The sequence below is a fragment of the Setaria italica genome, chromosome IV (genome assembly GCF_000263155.2).
Source record: "Setaria italica strain Yugu1 chromosome IV, Setaria_italica_v2.0, whole genome shotgun sequence".
NCBI lineage: Eukaryota > Viridiplantae > Streptophyta > Magnoliopsida > Poales > Poaceae > Setaria > Setaria italica.
The window spans coordinates 7,829,071-7,852,225 of record NC_028453.1 but is presented as its reverse complement, the minus strand read 5'-3'; the positions used below and the strand labels follow the sequence as shown (position 1 = coordinate 7,852,225).

The 23,155-nt window shown below is 43.0% G+C and overlaps 1 protein-coding gene, 1 non-coding gene and 1 pseudogene across 3 annotated transcripts; 2 read left to right on the top strand and 1 right to left on the bottom strand.

Annotated features, from left to right (window-relative positions):
• The first annotated feature begins 1,952 nt into the window (after window positions 1–1,952).
• TRNAW-CCA lies at window positions 1,953–2,024 on the top strand. The gene has a single exon. It is a non-coding gene; the product is annotated as a tRNA-Trp (tRNA).
• Window positions 2,025–9,113: 7,089 nt separating this feature from the next.
• Window positions 9,114–15,778, top strand: LOC101783911. 2 transcript variants are annotated; one of them, XM_004964957.3, is made up of 8 exons: window positions 9,114–9,328; window positions 9,447–9,500; window positions 11,086–12,318; window positions 12,536–12,591; window positions 12,695–12,928; window positions 13,573–13,864; window positions 14,770–14,966; window positions 15,358–15,778. In XM_004964957.3, exons 3-8 carry the CDS (start codon window positions 11,113–11,115, stop codon window positions 15,509–15,511), a joined length of 2,139 nt encoding a protein of 712 aa, XP_004965014.1. In that variant the 5' UTR covers window positions 9,114–9,328; window positions 9,447–9,500; window positions 11,086–11,112; the 3' UTR covers window positions 15,512–15,778. The 2 variants fall into 2 exon arrangements, with proteins under 2 accessions (XP_004965014.1, XP_004965013.1); XM_004964956.3 differs by having other exon boundaries at window positions 9,442–9,500.
• A 1,482-nt stretch (window positions 15,779–17,260) lies between these two features.
• Window positions 17,261–18,804, bottom strand: LOC101754336 (annotated as a pseudogene).
• Between the last annotated feature and the right edge of the window lie 4,351 nt (window positions 18,805–23,155).

Genomic DNA, 23,155 nt, shown 5'->3' with positions numbered 1-23,155 from the left:
ATTTTTATTTCATGTCCTTGTATGTCTAAAAGTATTCTTTGTGATTTCTATCTTTGCTGAGGACTATAGTGTAAAAAGTTAAAAGTGACAAATATCTCCGCACGATGGACAGACTCGATCTCTGTGATCCTCATCTCTTTCTGTTGTCTCTCTCTTCTGCGCATCTCCGTGGTGGATTGGGCGACCGCTCAACGCGGTTTCCAACGTTGACGGCGCTCTACGCGGGCTGCGCAACGCGAAGAACCGGCTTGGGTGGTGCGGCGTCGTTCGACGGGCCGTACGAGCAACACAAGCACCATGTGAGGAGCACGACGCGAGTACGCTAGGTTTGCTGCCTTCGCTCGATTTTGCTAGCTCAAGGAGGCTCCCCGCAGCAGATCTTGCGGAGCTGTCGTCTCCTACGAGCTCTCAATGCAACGAGCATTGTCCTGGCTATTTGCTATCCCAGCCTGAGTCCCTTCCGTCGTCTCGCGAGGCGAAGGCTCTTTTCTTTGTCTTCGCCCTTGTTCTCTTACCTCCAAACTTCCAACTTTAACACTATGCAAAAAGAAGATTCCCCATCACATCAAACTTGTGATACATGCATGGAGTACTAAATGTAGACGAAATCAAAAACTATTTGCACAATTTTGTTGTACTTTGCGAGACGAATCTTTTGAGCCTAATTAGTCAATATTTGGACAATAATTCACAAATACAAACGAAACGCTACAGTGTTGCTACAGTAATTTGGCACCTCCCAAATTCGCGAAGTAAACAAGGGCTTCATTTAATTACGTCCACGTAGGATAAACGTGATGACTTGGAGCTTGTTTGAACTCCATTCATTTATTCCAAGATAATAGGAGTACCAACCTGTTTGTGTGGAGACTGCGGAAAGTACTGCTCTGGCTTCCTAGGTTTTCAGAGTTTATTCAGTCAACTGTTATTTTCTTGGTGGAATTTTCTGTCAGTTCTGGTGTCAGTTTCTACGGATGAGAGCGATGGCTTTACGCATGCAGCAGTGGACCAAGTCTCAGCAGCAGGGACGCAGCCAGGATTCGACCATAGGAGGGCCGAGACATCGAGTATAAAAACGATCTCATAATTTTTTTTTCATGAACTCCAATATAGCACGAACGAAGGTATTCTAGAAACGGCCCTATCGAACCATATATTTGATTGTATTCGTAGAACAAGTTCTCCTACATGTTGCCATGCAATAGTGGATAGGTTGTATAACCCAAAGATGTATAAAATAATTACACAGGTGATGCTATTAATTGTGATGATTGATTGCGTATAGATGGGTTTGGTGATAACACAAAGGAAATGTATTTGGGTTGATCTTGCTTCAAACTAGCATATAAAACATGGAAAATTAAAAGAAGCTAAATGTCAATTATATGCTTTCTTAGAATACACGGTTTGAATCAATTGTTTTCTATTTCTTTATGCCAATGTCCCAAAGAATTGAGAGAAAATGATATTAGATCTTTAAGATATATGAGTACTAACTAGCTAGCTATTTGACTATGGAGATGGCCCTCACGTTTGCATTGGATATCAGGCCAGAACACAACTTGTATGGCCTCATGGGCCAGTAGGCTGGGCTGTTTGAGGGTCTTAATCCTGTTTTGATTAGTGAAACAGTAGTTTAGAAGCTCTCACGTGGTGGTGTGCGGCAGCATTAGGGGGGCCAGGCCCCTGCGCTCCCCGTTGGCTCCACCCCTGCTCAGCAGTTCAATGCTTTTCGCTCAGATCTCAGTCTCAGGATCGTATGAAGTTTCAGGTCTAGGATTGATACAGAACTGCAAGAAGATTTCTTTTCTGAATGTTCTTTCTTCTTCGGTTTTTTTTTTTTTTTTTGAATGAGCCGTCACGAGACGATGCCAATTTAACTGCTTCCGAGGAGTTCCGAGCGTAGCGTATCTTACCTATTAATAAAATACTTCGTCCCCTTACATTATCCGGGATCCGTGGCGCAATGGTAGCGCGTCTGACTCCAGATCAGAAGGTTGCGTGTTCGATTCACGTCGGGTTCAAACCCCCGAACTTAATCCGGATCACTCTTTTTTTCCTTAATTAAATCCTTTTTTTTTTCTTTTGACCTCTCAGCAGCAGGAGTAACTAAACCGCTATTTTACGCAAGAAATCTTTTGTTCTTCCATTCCATGCGCGCCAGGCTACTGGTGCCTTGCCACGAGACGGTGCGCCGGGTTCGCATCGCCGATCCATTCCATCGCGCGGGGCACCGCGCTGAATGCGCCGAAAGGCTCCGCGCCGAACTCCCTGCCGCCGCCGTCGCGACTCGCGAGTCCGGTGGTTCTTCGTCCCTGGACAAAACCATCGAAATCTGGCGACCGGCGCATCGAAAGTCAGCTGGAGCGTAGCTAAAGCTGTACGTGAAACCGAGCGCGACGCCGGTGCGGACCAAACTGAGAGTCTGTCCTCAACAGAAAACGGAGATGAGCACTTGAGCAGTGCGCCGCGCGTGGTCTCCCCGGCCGGCTGCTTGGGCAAAGCCACGTCAATCTCTCCAGAAAAAGAAAGAAAAGGCGGGCAGAACCCAAGGCTCCGGTTCGAAGTTGGGGCGATCTCGCTAACGTTGTCCGTCTAGATTGTTTGCCACTGGAGGCGGCCAGGCGGGGTTTCGGTGACTAGTTGTAAGGCTTGTTTTACCTTCAACCTGGAAGCAAAGGTACACTCCTATCTCCTAAAACATGCGATGATAGCTTACGTTATTCTGTACAGAGCTTACGCCATGTTATCGTTATGTGAGTAGTAAAAGAAAAACGGATGAGATAACACTGCACACATGGCTCGACTACTTCCGGCGACATTTTACTCGTTCAGCCACTTATGCGCAGATTTCATGGCGGGTTGGCGACCTGGCGTGATAACGAGGTATGCGAGCAACAAGTTGGGGGCGAGCGCCAAAGCAAGGGGAGCGCTGTGGTGGTACAGATTTCACATGCCAAGGTAAAGCTACAACTTGCATTGGGAGAAGGATGGCGTCAACGCTAATGAAAGGAACGAATGGCGATGGGTAAGCAGGAGAGGGTAAACCATATGGGCCATATTTCGTTTTGATTTTTTAATTTCCTAAATATTATTATACATGTAGACATATATTATATCTAGATATGAACCTAGAAAAGTCAAAACAACTTACAATTTAAAACGGAGGGAGTAGATGTTAATATTTTGTTCTGAAATAATATATAATTATGTACATACCAATGCAAAATACGAGTTCAATACTACTTCATCTTTTTCTAAATTTTTTGAAAGAAGCAGTACTCTTTTTCGTCTCATAAAAAGTAGCTGTAAGAAAAAAAACAGCAGTATTATTTTATCAGAAAAAATCCCATTGCAGTTGCAGAATGCAGAGACCTGCAGTCCAGGCAGAAGAATCCGGGCGTCCATGTATATCTACCGGAAGTTGTTTAGAGCAACTCCAAAAGTATGCTAAAAAATTCTTCCCAAAATAAAGTATTAGATAAAAACATATCAGATCACATTCTGCTAAAAAGCTAGTCTCCCGATATTTTAAATCAGGTCACGTCATGGCAGTCCGTTTTTTCCTCCGTCAAAATCAGCAGCCGTCTTGCGAAGCTGCTTTCGTACCTAGGGAAGGCCACTGCATCTCTTCAGCCAATGGACCAGCACAAGCTAAAAGAGCAACAGCCTTCAGGCGGACAAGCAGTCTCGCAAGCACAATTGTCAGATACAACAGTTGGGTTTACCCAAGTCACCTACCCAACGGCCAGGGTATTATTGTCTATTTAGATCGAGATCAGCAGCTACTATACTCCTAAATTGCTGTTCTATCAAGTTCGTCTTGTCATCAACAAGAATGGTCTTTCTCATCTTCTTCTGCTTTACTGCATCCTTTCTTCCCCTTTCCATCTCTTCTCCATTGCCAATCCACTCCTCAACCACAGGTGGGCAACAGGTCGTGCAAGATTTAGTCAGGTAGCTAAACTGTATTAATTTCTGAGACTAAATTATACCATCATCTTACCGTCAGTTAGTTTAATCTTCCTTGTTCTTTTACAGAAGCGTGAATACATCACAACACCGACGGATGCTTGACAGCGACTGCGGCACCGGCAACCCGGTGGACGACTGCTGGCGCTGCGACCCGAGCTGGGACGACAACCGGCAGCGCCTCGCCAACTGCGCTGTCGGGTTCGGCGGCGGCAAGAATGGCAGGAACTACACGGTGCCGCTCACCCTGCCGCCGCCGCCCCTCGCCCCGCCGCCGTCCCCCCTCGCCCCCCCGCTCACCCCGCCGGCGCCGCAGCCCCTCCCAAAGCTAGCAGAGAGATCCTTGCAAGTTGCAAACAAAAAAGGCATCAGTTTGATGGGATCCAGCACCTGCTTGCGCCGATTCACCATGGCGTGAAGAAGAGGAGCGACCTCGATGCGCCCATTGGCGGCGGCGATGTGGAGTGCGGAGAGACAGTCGTAGAGCGCGGCGAGGGCGTCGAGGTCCCCGAGCTGCACCGCGCGAAAGTAGTCATGCTCGTCACCGGTGCGGGTGCAGCTGACGCCGTGCCCCATGGGGCGGCGGCTGGGGGGCGGCCGGTGCTGGTGTGCGCGCCCGGGAAAAAAATAGGCGCGGGAAAGAGGTCGGGGACGGATTGGGGAAGCGCTCGCGACGTGAAAATATGGAGGGGGAGGTGTGTTTTTTTTCAGGTCGCCAATGTTTTGAGGTGTGTTTTTTTTCAGGTCGCCAATGTTTTGGGAGAATTTTAGGTGGACTGTTGGAGGTTTTTTTTCTAAAGAAGGTATTAGGGTAAAGATTAGCAGCCTTTTGGAGTTGCTCTTAAGCGTCTGCACTGTAAGTCCAATAGTTATCAAAAAACCCAGTTGCGCCGTTTCCATTCTGTTCCACAGTTACATGGACACGTCATGCGCCTCCGACCAGAATGCCCCATGCGGGTGTTTATTTTTTTTTCATGTAACACTAGTTCTCAACTGACTTCTTTGACTTTTTTTGCCATGTAGTTTGAAGTGGGATACTAACAGGTGGGCACTTACAACTTTTTTAATATAGTAATATGTAATTTTGACATGACAAGACACGTCTAATTAAAAAACAAAAGTGAGAATAAAATTTTTATTACACAAATTTGAGAACAAACAGATTAGTAATAATTAACTAAGTAACTTTAGGTGTACTTGATCCTCAACTAAGAAACATTAACCATAGTAAAAAGAATCATCTGCTCATGAAGAACTGGAGCACCTGTTAATAATAAATATATAATTATAGTAAGTTTTATAAATGTTGGGTTGTGGAAAAGGAATTGTTAGAACTGTTGAATATCATAATGAGTTTGACAAGATAATTGTTGAACAATAATAGGTTACATTTCTAAAATTGTTGAACCTAATGGAGAAAAGTTGTTGAACAATACGAGAGTGAAATCAGATCAGTTGAACATTTTCATGTAAATTTGTTGAACTAAAAAATGTTGGAAACAAGAAAATGTTAGAAACTAAGAAATGTTAGAAACTACAAAAATGTTGAACTAAAAAATGTTGGAAACATTCATCATAAAAAGTGAACATGCAGTTGTAAATATTGAAAACATTTACTAGTCGTGTAATGGTAACAAAATGTTAGAACGATGTAGTTTTTGTATCATAACATTTTAAAGTATAAAACATAGATAATCATTAATAGAAAAGAAACTTGTGACAAACCTGGAAGCAAATGGGAGAGGACAACATTTGAATTAAAGTAGCATGTCGATGAACTTTCATGAAATTTGTTGTACTTGTAAGAGAGGAGTTGGAACAAAATAAGATGAACAACTACTGTCCTCATGGAATATCATAAGTGAATTTGTCATAAAAGACCTTTTGATCTTCTGTTTCGAAAATGACTACCCTAACCTGCAAAGTGGATTCCTGATTAATGTTGGGTGCATGTCGAAAAAAAGTTGGCTATTATTGAAAAAATGTTGGAGTACGTAAAAAAATGTTAGGCAAACAATTTAAGAATACATTGGTACATGCTAAAAAATGATGAATTATGTAAAGGAAATGTTGGTCTATCAAACAAAATGTTGGTGAATGTCAGATAAATTGTTGGTCAATATCAACAAATGTTGCTATGTGTTGAGAATAAGTTAAAGGAAAATGTTAGTGTATGTTAATGAAATGTTGGATAATATTAAAAAATAAGTTCAAGAAAAAACTGTGTATGAAAAAATTGTTGATAATGGTCAAGAAAAATGTTGGAGATTGTGGAAAAATGTGGGCAATCATAAAAAAATGTCGAGAGATATAAAGAAAATGTTGGAGATGTGTTCAAAAATAAGTTGAACAGATTCTAAAATGTTGGTAAGAGTTTAAAAACAGCTTTAAGAATATATTGGTACATGCTCAAAAAATATTGGCAACCATCAATAAATGTTGAATTATTTAAAGGAAATGTTCGTGTATCAAGAAAAATGTTGGTGTATGTCAAATAAATTGTTGGAGAGTGTGAAAAAATGTTCTGCAAATATAAAAAATGTTGATCAATATCTAGAAACATTGGTGTGTGTTCAGATATAAGTTAAAGGAAAATGTTTGTTTATGTAAAGAAATGTTGGTCATTATCAAGAAAAATGTTGGTTAGAGTATAAAAACAATTAGAAAAACCTAGAAAAAATGTTGGTGCATGCCAAACAAATGTTGATTGATATCAAGAAATGTTGGTGCGTTTAAAAAGATGTTGGGCAACTTTAAAAAGATGTTGAGCAACTTAAATAAATGTTGTGCAACACGTGACACGAAGAAAATGTCTGAGTGTGTTAAAAACTGTTGAAATTAGGCATCATGGCTTCGTGGATAACAAAATTATCATTCATTGCCACTCCATTCAAAGAAATTAGCAGAAGCTACAGACCTTATTAGTTTAAGGCTTTAAGCATCAGTTCTTTTTAAGTCAACCCACACATGACATGACAACCTTTTAGACAACATTAGTTTTTTTTCTTACATGACCTTTCATACAACTTTACATCGATTTCGCAGAAAAACTCATGCTTCCCCATTCTTAGTTATGACTCATGACATGATCACTGAAAGAAGTCATGTTTTAAATTTCTTCAACTCCCCATCCAGCACCCATTTTCCCAGCATAATATGCAGAGTTGCAGGCAGGCTCAAGATCCACAAAATCAATGTGGACTGCAAGATGAGCAAAGCTGCTTTCAAGTGCCAATTTTGATTCTCATTTTTATTTTGAAGTTTTAGACAAGATAATATATTTTGTTTATAAATTGTGGATACGTTCTGCACTACAAGTCTACAATAGTAGATGCATATTGCCCTCTGAAATTAACACAACATGGTAACTATCTCTTTTTACCGGATCAACATGGCAATAATCTAAGCTTAGCATTTCATGTAATTGCAGAGGCCTGATCCTCAAATTCCGAACAACTTTGAAAAGGTAGAGAAATGCTATGATCAGAAAGTATCTTATCAACTCTACACGATTACGAAGGGAATTCTCAAGCACTAAAGCTTCAGATATATTCTAGTTCAATAAACGATATCCACAACACTGACTAATACTCCTATCTTGAAACAGACAATTTCAAGTGCTTTGATAAGTGCAATAGATGAGGACATATCCAAACCCTCACTCTTCACTGTCATTAGGCATTAGCAAGAAAACATGAGAAATTCAGAAAGTTGAACAATGTAATGGCACAACACTAAGGCACTGTTTGGCATAGCTCCACTCCTAAACTCTAGCAACTCCATCAAAAAATTCAGCCAAACACCCCAACTCCAAAACTCCATGGAGTTGCCAGCTCCATGGAGCTGTAGTGCAAATGGAGGTGGAGTTTTGGAGCACCTCTTTTGCTACTCCAGAAACCACTCTTTCGAACCTCCTCGTGGAGTTGGTGGATAATTACCCACCAATGCCACTGGTTACATAGAAAAAACGGTTCGTTCTATTTTCCTCCGAGACTCCACGCGCTCGTCTCCACCGCGCTAGCGCCGCCCGTCGCTCCTGCCGCCGGCCGTCGTGGCCCCTCTGTCCCGCGCGCTCCGGCCTTGGAGCCCCACCGCCGGCCGCCCCCACCGCCGCTCGCCGGAGCCCCGCCGCCGGCCGCCTCCACCGCCGCCCGCCCGAGCCTCGCCGCCGGCCGCACCACCCACCTGCTGGTGCCTTCCCCTCCTCTTCCTTCGGGTGACCAGTGGGCAACAGAAGAGAGAGGAAAAAGAAAGGAGGAAGAAAGGAGGAGGAGAGGATGACAAGTGGGACTTCAATTGGGGGCAACAATAGCAATTAACACTGAAATTGATTTTTTTTTGGAGCTGAGAGTATCCATCTAGCCAAACACCCCATTTTATTTCTGGAGTTCTGGAGTGGAGCTGACTCTTCCTGGAGTTTTGGAGTAGAGCAGCTCCACCCAGAGCTGGAGCCATGCCAAACAGGGCCTAAGTCAATGAGTGCCAGTTAGGCAGTTACACCATCTACTATGACTTAGGTCCCGTTTGGATACACAATGCTAAACTTTAGTACCCTCAAATGAAGTGCTAAAGTTTAGCACTTGGGGTTGTTTGGATACAGTGCTAAAGTTTAGCACATTGGGTGAGAAATGACTACATTGCCCTCATTTATGACTGGCTTGAGGAAAAGTGGAGAGGAGAGAGAGGGGGGCAGCAGGGGAAAAAATGAGCTTGGAACCACTTTTAGTACCCATTAGCACCTTTTAGCACCCCTTGGGTGTGCTAAAGAAAATGGGGGTGCTAAACTTTAGCACATCCCTTTTAGCACCCCTGTTTGGGAGCCCAAGTGCTAAAATGTGCTAAAAAGTGGGGTGCTAAACTGCACCCCCTCTCCAAACGGGGCCTTACTATTCTTACACAGCCATAGTATTTGGATAACTTTGTATCTACTTGTGGAAGAAAACAATTCTTTGTGTTTCTTTCAGACTTTCATTATAGATTTACCTTACAAGGATTTTCGGAAGAATCCACCGTCCCTGACGTGGGCCGCCGCCGCGGTCAAAGTCCGTGCCGATCCAATCCACTCGACAGGCCCGATCCGCAGAAGGCAGACCCACGTGACCGGAGACGTCTCCCAGTCCCCCCTGCCCTTCCCCTTTTTCTCCCGCTTCTCTCGTCAGCTTCCTCCGCTCGCCCCGCGGTTCCCGCTTCTTACAACCCCCCGGTCGCCTCGGGTCGGCCTCTCCCCACTCCGCCGCCGCCGCTCCGCTTGCCCCCATTTCCTCCCTCCCTTCCCCTCCTGCTCTCGCCTCCCTCCCACTTCCAGTCAACCCCGCCCGGGAGCACACGGATTTCGGCTCTCGGCTTGGACCCTCGCGTACGTCCCCGCTTCCTTGTTTCTCCCTCCTCTCTCTTCCTTTGCTTCCTTCTCGATTAATCTCTGCTCTTTTTTTTTCCCTCTGATTTTGTTTTGGTCCGTATGTTCAATAGCGCAGGTCCAGGACTCCGGGGTTCAGATTGGGGCCCGTTGCTCCGGCGTTCTTCGGCAGGTTGGTGTGTTTGAATTTATTTTGGGGGGAATGGGGCGCGTTTGCTTCCGTTTATTTTTCGGCGGTTTGCTGCGGATGTGGTTTAGTTGCGGATTGTTTTAGTGTTGACCGCCCGTGCTCGCGGTGTTTACCGGTGGCGGGATCTTGTGTTTCGCTTTGGTGCGTGAGGCGATGGTTGTGGCGGCGAACTGTGCTGGTGCGCGGTTGGTTTTGTTGACTGTAGACGGTGGGGATTTGGTCGAGTCCAAGCGTGACGTTTGCGGGAGGAATGTTTCACGGGAGATGCGGCTTATGTTGGTACTTAGAGCCTCGTGTTTGTGCATTCCGTGTGTGATAGTATTGCAATGTTGGAGGTGATTCGCCCAGTGTGTGGCGGCGTCTGTCCAAGCCTGTTAATGTGTTCCACTCCGGGAGCATATGCGTCATCCATGAATGCGTGCCACGGTGTGTTGTTTGCGGTCAAGGATATGAGATTAATTCCCGTCCTGCTTCCTTTTGTGAGCGATATCAAAGATTGGGTTGTTATTTAAGGAGAGCATTTAGTGCTAGATTGTGATGTACTCCCTCCGTTTCTCACTTCCTAAGAATTCAAACGTAATCAACTTTGACCAAATATATATAAAACATATTAATATTTATGATACATAATTAATATCATTAGATAGATCGTTGAATCTATTTCATATAAATTTATTTAAAAATATAAATGTTGCTAATATTTTCTACAAATGTAGTCAAACTTAAAAAAGTATGACCGGCACGCTTCCCACGGCGACAAATATTAAGGGACAGAGGGAGTAGTACTAGTGGTCTGCTCGATTGACGCAGTGTTGATGTGACTTGTTCGAAATTTAGCATTTGAGTGCATTTTCCTGTGTAATTGCTGCTGTTGAATTGAATGATGCGATGTCTGAGTGGTCCTTCTATTTGTGATAAGGATGTGTTGTTGAGAACGTGCCCCAGATGTCCCACCTTCTCTGAGGTTCAATTGAGTTCAAGTTTTCCGTTTACCATGCAGTGAATCTCTGAAGGATTTGAGCTGTGCGCATTCAATGCTGCCCCATTCCTTGTGATTGGGGACTAATATGCATCATTTAATTTTCCAAAATGATTGAGATCTGTAGTTTGTTTGTGCCACTATAACCATTGAACTTTCTCTTGCATACTCATGTGAGTTGCTGATTGGTACTAGTCTACTAGACACTGACTGCATGACGTGCAAAATTGCATGGGAGCTAAATATGGAAGAATGGTTTGTCATCTATGCAGATTTATTTTGTATTCCATTTTTTTTAGATACGTGCAAGATTCAGGCTTAAATGCTTGCATCCCTAATTGCATAAAATTTCTGGATAACGTGTGTATTGGTCATTGCATCACTCACCTTGATATTCTGCCATATTTGACTTACTTAGCATAGTCTTCAATCCGCCTATCCATGAAATGTTTTTATTATATATTTTTTATATAATAACAATCTACTGCATGTCTTGATTATTACACAGGCTTCCTACTGAAGGATATTCTGCCATATTTGACTATTTATTTCATTAACAATCTACTGCATGTCTTGATTATTACACAGGCTTCCTACTGAAGGCTATCTTGCATCATGGAGAGTACAGACAAGGATGAGAAAAATCTTACTGTAACCAAAGAGTGTACTAAACCTGAAGAAAATTGTGGAGATGCAGGAGATTTGTCAAGGAAAACAGAAAAGTTAAATGTAGAAGAAGCAACAAATTCTTCGAATGTGGATTTAAGTGAGGAGTCAGAAGCACAGATCCGAGAGGAAGGTAATTCAGCAAAGTACTTAAATGGGCAGATGAATGAAAGTACAAGTACAGACGCCATGGAACCTGTAGATTCAAACCAGATCACAAAAGAGATTCTTGCTGAAGACAAATCTGAAGAGCCAGTGTTTGATGGAACTGAGGTTCCTGAAATGGAAGAAATGAGGCGCTCATCCAATCAGTCTGTGGAACTTGACTCAGAGGCTCAGGGGTCTGTACTCAATGAGCGAGCTGTTGCAATCAAGAATTTTGTTAAAGAAAAGAGTGCCATTGCAGTTTCAACATTTATGCGGCGCCTTTCTGGCAAAAAGGATGAAAATGAGTTCAAGGTTGAAGCTGACAAGAGTGATGGTTCAGAATGCATCAACAGCGAGAAGACTGGGTCTGATGCTGAACCTAAACCTAAAGAGGTGCAGCAGAAAACCGACGAAAGGACTGCTTGGAATCCACTAAACTTGATTAAAATTGGACGAGATTTTGATACTTTTATAACTGGGGAAGCAGGGCATGAAGATGTGCCTGGTTTGTTGGAGCAACCAACAGTAAAGGGTAGGATTATAATATACACAAAACTGGGGTGTGAAGATTGCAAAATGGTTCGTCTTTTCTTGCATCAGAAAAGGCTCAAGTATGTTGAGATCAACATTGACATCTTCCCCAGTAGAAAGTTGGAATTGGAGAAGAATACTGGGTCATTTACTGTACCAAAAGTTTATTTCAACGACCTTCTGATCGGAGGATTAATTGAGTTGAAAAAAATGGAAGATTCTGGCATACTTGATGAGCATATCGGTGTTCTTTTCAAAGAAGAACCCTCATCTTCTGCTCCCTTACCTCCCTTACCTGGAGAAGATGATGAATCTGGAAGTGGGAAGATGGATGAGTTGGCAACCATTGTCAGAAAAATGAGAGAGTCGGTCACTCCTAAGGATAGATTCTATAAGATGAGAAGATTTAGTAACTGCTTTCTTGGTAGCGAAGCTGTGGATTTCTTGTCAGAAGATCAGTATTTGGAGAGAGATGAGGTAAAGTATCTATGATTCATGCCATAATTACTCTTTTCTTTAGGAGATGTTACGCCTTACAACATGAGTTTTGAATAACATCATTCTTGATTTCTCTAATTCTTGGTACTGACTTTAATTTAGCTATATAGATGGCAAAATTGCGTGTTTCATATCATTATGTTGTGAAAGGATTTTTCATTTAATTAAGGCTTTTTGTCTTGTACTGGAAATGTAGGCAGTGGAATTTGGAAGGAAGCTTGCAAGCAAATACTTCTTTCGTCATGTTCTAGAGTAAGTTTTGAAATTAGCATGCAATATTCTTTGCATTTATATTATATCCTTCTGTATTGGTTGACAAATTGGAGGTTATTAATATCAACTTCTGTCACTGCAGTGAGAATGTCTTTGAAGATGGAAATCAGCTGTATCGTTTCCTGGATCATGATCCTGTAGTTATGACTCAGTGCTACAACATCCCTAGGGGCATTATTGATGTTGCACCGAAACCTATTGCTGAAATTGCAACAAGGTTGAGATTATTATCTTATGCCATTTTTGAAGCTTATGTATCTGTGGATGGTAGACATGTTGACTACAGAAGCATCCAGGGCTGTGAGGAATTTAAAAGGTCAGTGCTTAGCTGTATATGCTTGATCAAGATGCAAAAATCATATTATACTGAATAGTCCATGTATTGTTTGTCTCCATATACTACAACAGTTGGTTGTTATTGCTACTTTTGGCAGATTTTTGAGTTGATACAGATGTTTAAGTTTGTAATATAATGGGTGGATCTTGATATATTTATTGGGATTGCTCTTTATTTTCTATGCTGTAAATCTATGAATAGCATTTTCTTTCAAACACACTAACACAACTGGGAATGCATCTATTGCTGAGACTTTAATCAAATGGCTGACAGAGACCAGTTATCTTATTTTCTATAACCCTCATCTCGACACATTTTCCTGGTCGACAATTGTTGGACGGTGATTACATTCTACTCTCGGCAAAGTAGTATCCTATTAGGCCTAATTATCTTCGGGCATTAGCGCAAATTTAATACTGAATTGGGATCACAGTCGGCCACCTGCATAGAACCTCTCAGCAAATGTTGCAAATCCTGTAGTGTAATGACTTTTTGTTTTGTTTGGGGTGCCCTATTGTGATGATGGGTGCATTATGCCTTTTTTCTCTCTCAAATATGCAGGATATCTGTGTATCATTGCATTAAGACAGGAGATTGTACTAACTCTCATTTCTCCTACATAGGTATATTAGAACAATCGAGGAGCTCCAAAGGGTGGAAATTGATGACTTATCACGTGAAGAAAAGCTAGCTTTCTTCATAAATCTCTACAATATGATGGCTATCCATGCATTAGTGACATGTGGCCATCCTGCTGGACCACTGGACAGGAAAAAGTTTTTTGGAGATTTCAAGTGTGTCATTGGTGGATGTGCTTATTCACTTTCAGCTATCCAAAACGGCATTCTACGTGGCAACCAAAGGCCACCATACAACATTGCTAAACCTTTCGGACAGAAAGACCGAAGATCCAAGGTGAACAAATCAGATCCCAGTGAAAATGTGAAAACATATCTATCTGTTTACAACTACTTGCTTTTTCCTCAAATGCCCCAATAGTGCCTGGAATCCTCTTTGTTTTGGTGTATGTATTTCTGTCATATACTTTGTTCTACCAAGCAGCTCTTCTTATGTCTAGTTGTCTACCCTTGCCACCAAAATAGATGTTCAGTTTTTTTAAGACTGGATGTATGTTCAACCTGCACTTTTCCTAGATAGGGAAGCTTAAGGGGAAATGTTTGATATGTGATTTGCATGGAGAATGGAAAACTTCTTCTTTTGAAAACAAAGAACCTCTCTTTTCTCACAAAGATACCTCTTTAAGTTTCATGTGATTTGACACCGAATGAAACATTCAGCAATCCACTGCTGATTGAGAATGTCATGCTGGTGCAACGAAGTGCTGGTATTGTATTTTTTGGGTTTTCGTGTAGAAGATTGAAACATGTATTGTCGAGCAGAGTTTCTAGTAGCAGATTACAGGAGAAAGAAGAAATATATATAGCCCATCAGACGACCATTGTATATTTAGTATATTCCTTTGTTTGTTTCTGGAAAGTCAGATAGAAGTTCAGCAGATGTTGTAAACAAAAAGATTAGATAAAAACATATTGTTATAGAAGTTGTCTGCTGCACGCTCCCACAATTGAGGTTGCTGTATCAGAGGCGGAAAGGTTTGCCTTCTTGCCAAAAACAGCCACTACATAGCCACAACTCTTTTCACGTTATAGCAGCAATATGCTGCTGGCATATTACAGCATTTTATAAGCACCCTTTTTGTTCTTTTAACTAACTAATTACTGAGTCCTACATATGCCACCCAGGAGTTAACTAGATTTGTGATGAGAATATGTTTTCATTTATCTTTCCTGTAACTGCAGGTGGCCCTTCCATACCATGAACCTCCTGTTCACTTTGCTTTGGTATGTGGCACCAAATCTGGACCTGCCCTTAGGTGTTACTCGCCAGGAGATATTGACAAAGAATTAATGGAAGCTGCACGTGATTTCCTAAGGAATGGAGGACTGATTGTTGACCCTGATGCCAAAGTTGCATCTGCAAGCAAGATTTTAAAATGGTAAGATGATTGTTATTCTTGCTTTACTCAGTGTCTTCAAAGTTTTACTGCTTTCTCTTGGTAGTGTGCATACTAAAAACTGTCAAATCAAAATGATCATGCATTTATCAGTGCTACTCTTGGAGAATCCAGTGCTTTGATATATGCAATTATATCGTTAACTCAATATACAAAGGAGGGTACTTCAGATACGAGGACAACTATGCAATTCCAGAAATATAAGCAAAGGATGGATTTTATGAGAGTTCATAGTCTTCTACTTATGAGAGTGCAAGTAACAAACTATTGAAAGAAAGGATGACCAAATTTATGATCGAGATCTTGATAGGATATAGTGAATGCATTAATGATCACTTTCTCAGCTCAATCTCATGTTCTACATGATTTTCAGGTATAGCTCAGATTTTGGCAAGAATGAGACGGAAGTACTGAAGCACGCCGCAAACTACCTTGAGCCTGCACAGTCAGAGCAGCTCTTGGAACTTCTCGCGAGCACTCAACTGAAAGTCGCGTACCAACCCTACGACTGGAGCATAAACATTTAGACGCAGCGTTTCAGTTACATTTGCATACCTGTTACACAAAGTCCCGTGGATCCATGCCGCTTATGCACCTCAATCCCCTTTCTGAAGCCGGGTGCACCTCTCTGATAGAGTGTTCTTATATTGTGGCGACATGGATGAGAGTACCAAATGACCTGATGTATGTTGCGTTCGTTTGACTGAATGAGCGTGCTGAATCGTTGATGCGGTCTTCCCCATTGGTGATACTCTAATCATTTGTTGCCTGCATGTTAAGCTTTGTGTTTCTTATTGCTGCTAGTCGGTGTCCTGCAGATTGTCAGATAGGTGATGGACTGGTGGTGTTAGTATTGCATGTTTGCCGTAGCAGGCGTCGAGGTAGGAACCGGAGGGAAGATACTATAATCCTATCGAGTCAAAATGATCCTGATCCCACCTAATATCCTAATTTTTAATGGTGTATTATTTTTTGATAGCCTTGCTTACGATAGGACAACTTCTGAACTTACGTATAGATAAAATCCACACATACCCCTATGTGTAAGAAAGTCTACATCACTTTCCAGCATAACATGCCTGCCTTAAAGAGATGGTCTCTGACGTCACTTCCCAGCACGTGTTGAGGTTGCAACAATCCAGGAAAAATCCTGAAGAAATCCGTTTCTGGAAGAGTTCGAACCTATAATCTCCTACTAAGGTCGGTGCTACTTGGACTTCTGATGACCAACTGGTTCCAAGCCCATTCGTTATGCCATGCAATTATTATTGCTCTGTATTCTTACGTAACAGTAACGCAAAATTAGTAAATGTATTTTTATACAATATAAACATTAAATTAAAATTAGAAAAAAATCTGATAGGACCTCGATCCCACAATCCCATCTTGCTCGGATAAAAACGATCCTTCCTACCTAGGATTTGATACTAAAAACCTTGCTTGCCACGAATGCCCCTCTCCGACTAAACTTCTACGTCAACCTCGCGAATTGGTTTCGTCGGTGTCGCTCCTCCAATTGCACCCTCTCACCATCTCTCTCTTTGTTCTGCGTGAGCAAGTCAAGGAGTTTGCCGCTGTCCACAAATATTTACCCTCTATTATTTGTTGCCATAACGTGCATCGCGATTGCAATAACCCAAGTGGTGATGGATGGTGATAGGCAATAACCCATCTATATATGCGAAAAAATGGTTGAAAGAGAGACACTCGGACACATAATGGATATCCGTTGGGGGTAATAATCTCTATCTAGAGTTCTTAAGGCATGGCGACCAAATCATAAACATCTACATGATTTGGACGTAATGAAAAATGAACGTTCGGAGCTACCTACCCTCCCCGAGTCCCCATGGTACTTTTTAGGATAAATTGTACTTGTTAAATAAATATTTGTAGTATCATACTACTGTAGTATTGCTCGAGTTTTAGGTTCTTATTGTATGATCCAGACAATTCCAGCTAAGAAAGCACAATATAGATGCCAATATCGATCATAACCAACACTTTCCTTATTCCTGGTGAGTCACACGCCTCGGCCTGCAAACTTATTATTGGAGTACAATTTAGGCTTCAGTGCACAGTTTCATTGCACTGTTACCAAGATTAGGAACTAGGTAACTGTGCCGCTTGAATTTCATGGGATGAAACTCCTCTCACATATAATGAAACTCCACATCTCTCTCCTCGTAAATAACTTGCTAAGTTAGCAAAATTGTTGATGTGGCATGAAATTTAATGCCCATGAAACTCCCACTGAGGCTGGCCTTATAGGTAATCTAGAACCAAGCACCACCGATAATGGGTTGTTGTAAGAAGCCGGCAAGGTTCGTTGCAGCTAGTTGGTTGAATGGTAGTTGTTGTTGTTGTTGCCTCGGGCAGTTGGTTGAATGGAAGCAATTGTTGTTGCTGCCACAAGAGGGTTGGGTTCGCCACAGCCAATTGGTTGAATGGAAGTAATTGTTGCTGCTACTGGTAGGCTGCGGGGTTCACAACGGCTAGCTGGTTGAATACGTACGAGAGCAGGTGTTGTTGCTGCTGCTGCACTGCTGTGATTGTCTGAATCCGACGTAGGAAAGCTAGTTGTTGCAATACCACAGCCGAGGGTGAGATTGCTGTTGCGTGTAGGCAGGGCCCGGCTCTATAATTTCGAGGGTCTTTGTGCAAAGATGAAAATAAAGGCCCGTTGGACTAATTTTTAATATAAAAATTTAAGTATACGGTACAAATAATAAAAATTACCTTGCAATATATATAACTCATAAAACATAAAAATAGTGTAAAAAAAACTAAAAACAATAACCATTATGATCACCTCAAATAAAAATATAATGCTTCAGTGCTTCGTGAAAAATCGACTTCGGGTATTTCTTGATGCAAAATCTTCAAGAACGATATCAAGATTAATATCATCCAAAACATCATTCACAATGTTGCATATAGCCAAACCATTCAATTTTTTTTATGACATAGTTGATCTAAAATAATATTAATTAGATAATTGCTTTTTAACAAAAACGACGTAAAAGAAAACAAAGATGGAAGCACTCGCCTTTGATGTGCTCTGTGCTCCAATCCATCAAGACGTGCTCCACTGCTCCAGAAGGCAGAAGCGGCGCTCGGCAATCCAACCCTGACGCCCTGACGGTCTGACGCGGCGCTCAGCGCTCCAGAGTCCAAACGCTAAGACGCAACGCTCGCTTGATCGCCTCCTGCACCCGCTGAGGCGCTGACCCGCGCGATGAGGCGATGATCAGATCGGTGGTGGGCGGCGGCATGGAGTCAGGACTCAGGAGCATATACGACGTAGGCATACGGAGAGTCGGAGACACAGAGTCAGGGCGTCAGTGTCAGGACGCAATTTGGCAGGCCTGGCTTGCTCTGATCGTCTAATGCTCTGATCGAATCGAAATCTGCGGCGGCATGGCCAAGCGTATTTGGCAGGCCTGGCAAGCAATTTGGTAGGCCCAATTTAGCATGGATGGAAGGCAGGCAGTAGTTCTTACGCGTGCCATTTAAGAAGGCCGAAACAAAATGCACCAATCAAATTATATATACTAACATCTATATAGTCATGGCTCCCCGGCTTCGTGGGCCTGGGCGGTCGCACGGCCTGCCCTCCCCCTAGAGCCGGCCCTGCGTGTAGGATTGCACAAATGAGAGTGCAGATCCCGCAGCTGTTAACGGCGATAAGTATTGCGGAATAGTGGCCATGGTAGCAGCACTTAGCGGCGAATAGTATTGCGGAATTAATAATGACCGCAATAGAAACACTAGTTGAAAGAGCTAGAAGAGTAAGAAGGGCAAATATCTTAGCTGCCATTATTGCTAAGTGTTTGATGGTGTGCTTGCTTAGGTTCTAGTTGGTGTGGATGGTACGGGCGATTTGGTGCCTATTTATACGCACAGCAAACCATGTAGCTGAAGCAAGATTTTGGCCTTTGCCAAAAGAATTGTTGGCCACATAAGCTAGATATGACATGGTATTTAGTCATTTTTGACATTTAGTGATTCCTTTTCTTGATATACGATATGTATTGGGAAGATAATCTACATTAGGTACAGCAAAAAAGTGTCTTCTATTTTTGTTTTATGCTACATGAGCAAGTGAGGTATGTTATTTAGCTTTACACATGTAAAAGCCTCGGCAATATAAAATTACTTCTACTTTGTAAAACTGAGTTTGCAATATCGTGGTTGCTAATGTGGAACTATGGCATCTTTTAACTGAATTTGTCCTAACAAACTTTTGATAGGACAATCTGGAATATCTTAGCAATGTGTTATTTATAATTTATTTGTTATGTTTAAGTTTAATTTGGGGCCTCTCGAATGGATACCTCCTTGTTTTCCTTTCGGCTCAACTTTTTTATGATCCGCTTAGGGTTGGACACCCACCAGGCATGGAACCAAGGTTATACCAACATGTGCTGGTGGGTGGGTGGCAGGGCAAGGTTGCCTTGTGGTTGGTTACATTGTGGCGCCATACGGTGCACCAATATGGTAGAGGTTAAGTTTAGTGTCGATCTTGTAGGAGGCACGGTGAACCTACACTGCTGGGGAATGCGCCTTCAGTATCGGGTCCAAACCCCCTATAGTACCGGTTGTGCAACCGGTATTGCTATTTCAGTACTAAAGGGGGACCTTTAGTATTGGATCAAATAACTGGTGCTAAATACACCCCTTTAGTACTGGTTGTTTATACCACTGCTCCAGCTTCCAAAAGCGTAAGTTTCTCCAAGAATCACAAGCGCCTGCTTCTCCAAGAATCACAATCACAAATTCCTTGCCCGCACACGGATTTCACAAGAATCACAAAATAATTCACAATCACATGAATCACAGTAAGAATCACAATCACATATTTCATAAGAACACAGAATAAATCACAAGAAAATATTTCACAAGAATCACTATCACCCATTTCACATGAATCACAGAAAGAACTAAAATCACAGAGTTCACACGAGAGCTTCGCCTGCGCCGTCAGGCCTCCCACTGCGCCTCCTCACCCACTTGCCAGCAAGCGCCACCAGGCCTTCTCACCCGCTCGCCACAGCAGTGGCCGGCGCACTGGCGGCAGCCAGAGGACAGGCCGCGCCGAAAGTGGCCAGGACCGTGTGCCGGCGGCGGCCAGCGGCCTCGGGGGTTGGATAGGGAGGCCCCTTGCGCCTGCGGTGGCCCGTGGCCAGCAGCCTCGGGGGCCGGCCAGGGAGGCCCCCTACGCCTGCGGCAGTGAGAGAGGAGAGGGAGCAGAGAGGAGGCTGTGTGGAGGGAGGAGAGATAGTGGCCGGTGGGGAGATAAGGCCGGTGGTGGGTGGGGAGATATAGGATAAGGCCGAGTGGGTGGGGAGATAAGGGGGAGAGAGAGGAGTCAGAGAGAGATTTTAGTACCAGGTGAAGCTTCCACCCTGTACTAAAGGAGGTCACAGGGGGCTCCTCGTCGACTAGCCGTTAGACCCGGTACTAACGCTCACATTAGTACTGGGTTAAAAACCAACCGGTACTAAGGCTGAGGACGAAAGCTTAGTTTTCCAGTAGTACTAGAGCTCAGAATGGGTGAGCATGCTTGTAGCAATGACATTTGTGTCGAGGGTGACGTGGTCAAACACCATGCCTATTAGGAAACAAGTCATCCTAGTAATTTTTTGATAGATTAAGGCCTTATTTGGAATAGCTTAACTCCTGCTTATGGCTAAAATAAGACTTAAACGATGTGCTTTTTTGCAGCTTTTTTTGGCCGCGCTTCTCCCCACCACCTCCATTTGTACTAAAACAGGGAAGCTAGTTCAGACCCGCTTCTCAATTAAGCACTATTTCAATATTTATATAGCTTATCTAAGAAGCGCTTCTCCCAACCGCGGTTCCAAACAGGGCCTAATAGAGATGTGAAATAAATGTCATTGTTTGTCCCTATTTATTAGCCATCTTTTATGCTAATTAACTACCACATGCACATGTACATACTAAATGGGGGTAATGATGACAAGAATTATGGGGATAAAGTTTGAATCTCGCAATGACTTATTTTTTTTGGGGTGAGAGTATTTAGAAGAAGAGTTGGGTGCCTTTGTCCAAGGAAGGCATGGCAAGAGGCAAATATGTCCTTGAGCATGTTCACCATGCTAAGAACATACATGGGTGCAGAGCCATGAGCACTTGATAAGAAGGTGCATGATGTCCTCATCGACAATGGGGTAGAAGGAACACCTGGGCGTGTTGAGGAAAGCCATGTCGATGCAAGCGTGTGCAAATTTGCATTCTCTCACACCAAAAAAGCTCCACCTTGTTAGACATGAACATGCCCTAGTTGGTGTTAGTAAGGGGGAGGCAGATGGGTGGGTAGACTTGGCATAGAGGAGGCTGACCTTGAACTCCATGGACGGAGATCTAGAATAAAGTGTCCATCATATCTGGGGAACAATTCGATGCTTGGGAGGGTGCAAGATAGGAGCGATGACTATTATTCTTGGCCGTTATGGACAGCTACGACTGCAAGCAGATGTCACATGTGCAGCAGTCACAATGATGTGAACAATAATGATTGGTGCACTCAGTGGAAGAACATAGTTAGGGGCATGGCAATGAGTGGGCCAACGGTTGTCCAGGTGTTGAATCAGCACAAGGTGGACGCACCACCGCTTATCCTGACCATGATTAGCCCACAATGAGTGAGTAAGAGTGGATTCAAATCCATGCCTAGCCCACAATGAGTGAGCAAGAGTGGATTTAAATCCATGGCCTTTGTAATGGCACAACCATTGTTGTACCAAATGTGCCCATGGATTGGTGTCATCACGGAGGAACTTGTGAAGGTTCTTAACCAAAAGGCAACACTCTAGACATCAAGGTAAATGATTCGTAGCTCTACATTATCTTTGGAGTGTCAGGTTGTCTCCCATGTGACCAGGTAGTCACCGGTAGAGCACTTGGTTGCATCGTTCCAAAATATACCTTTCTGAGGCTTGTTGCTATGTTTAAGGATAGTCTCAGGGATGAACGAGAAGAATAGACTTGGCATAAGCCAACTTCATGGACATGTGAAAGGATCTTGATGTCGCCTAGACGGAAGTGAATCAGTGTACCCTGAATATCGCAACTTAAAACAAGTTTATCAGCGACTCTTCTGGTATTTCTGGAATTTTCACAACTTATGGAATTTTCGAAGAAATCTATCAAAAATTCTAGAGTTAGGAGAGTAAGCCCTTTTGCAGTAGAATAAAACTCTCTCTGCCAGAATCTGGAACCTTCGGTTTTAGCACGGGCAGAGAGAACCCCCAAACCTTAGCGTTATTAGTGAGCTTGAGATGAAATCAAACTTAGTGTAGGAGCTCAGAGGAGGTTCTTCAGCAGGCACATAAAGTTCCTGCACTCCACAAATACTAACACCTAAGTAGATCAACCAAGTTCACAAGTTTAACAATGAACACAAGTATAAAGTAAATGCAAGCAAACTAGCGAGGAGACATAAGGATTTGTTTCACTGAAGTTCAGATTCACCCAAGGCAAATCCTACATCTCCGTTGGGTGCTTCCAAAGAAGCCAGATTGCACTCAACCCTTTACCCACTTCACTAGTTAGCTTCTTCCCTTTCGGAGGCGAAGCTCGACTTGTACAAACTGTCCCGTGGCTCACCACACCTTGGGAGATCCCGAACGACGCCTAGCCATCTAGGAGGCACACCTCCAAGAGTAACAAATGTTTCAATTGAAACTTGATAAGGCAAACCAATGCTTAAGCTTATGAGTGTTCTTCTAGTGCTCACAAATGGCTCCTCTCTACTAGCCAACTCACTAGATCTAGCAAAGATCACACTACCTCACAAAGGGGGGTTGGGGAGAGCTATATTGTCTTTGGCTTAGCTTAGAACAGCCAGGAAGCACACTAGCAACCTAAAAAACAACAGCCAGCAACTGGGGAGATACTAAGCACACCAGCAACCTTAGAAACATCATCCATCACCACAAAGAATCCTGGGGGCTTCTCTTTGCTTCTAGTCTTCAATTTTATCAACATGGGGCTCTCCATCACCCTCATTTCCACTCGGGCCACTAAAAGGAGGAGAAGGAGGATATTGTGGCATTTCAAAGAACATCGAGGCAAGCTGTTGTGCTGCATCTCTAGGGATGTTTGGGTCAACAGTAGAGGGATGAGGAGTGCCAGCACCAAGAAAC

Coding starts and splice junctions, on each gene's coding strand:
- LOC101783911 (XM_004964957.3), top strand. CDS start 11,113: ATGGAGAGTACAGACAAGGATGAGAAAAATCTTACTGTAACCAAAGAG. Junction 12,592..12,694: donor TTCTTTCGTCATGTTCTAGA/GTAAGTTTTGAA, acceptor CTGTCACTGCAG/TGAGAATGTCTTTGAAGATG. Junction 14,967..15,357: donor GCAAGCAAGATTTTAAAATG/GTAAGATGATTG, acceptor CATGATTTTCAG/GTATAGCTCAGATTTTGGCA.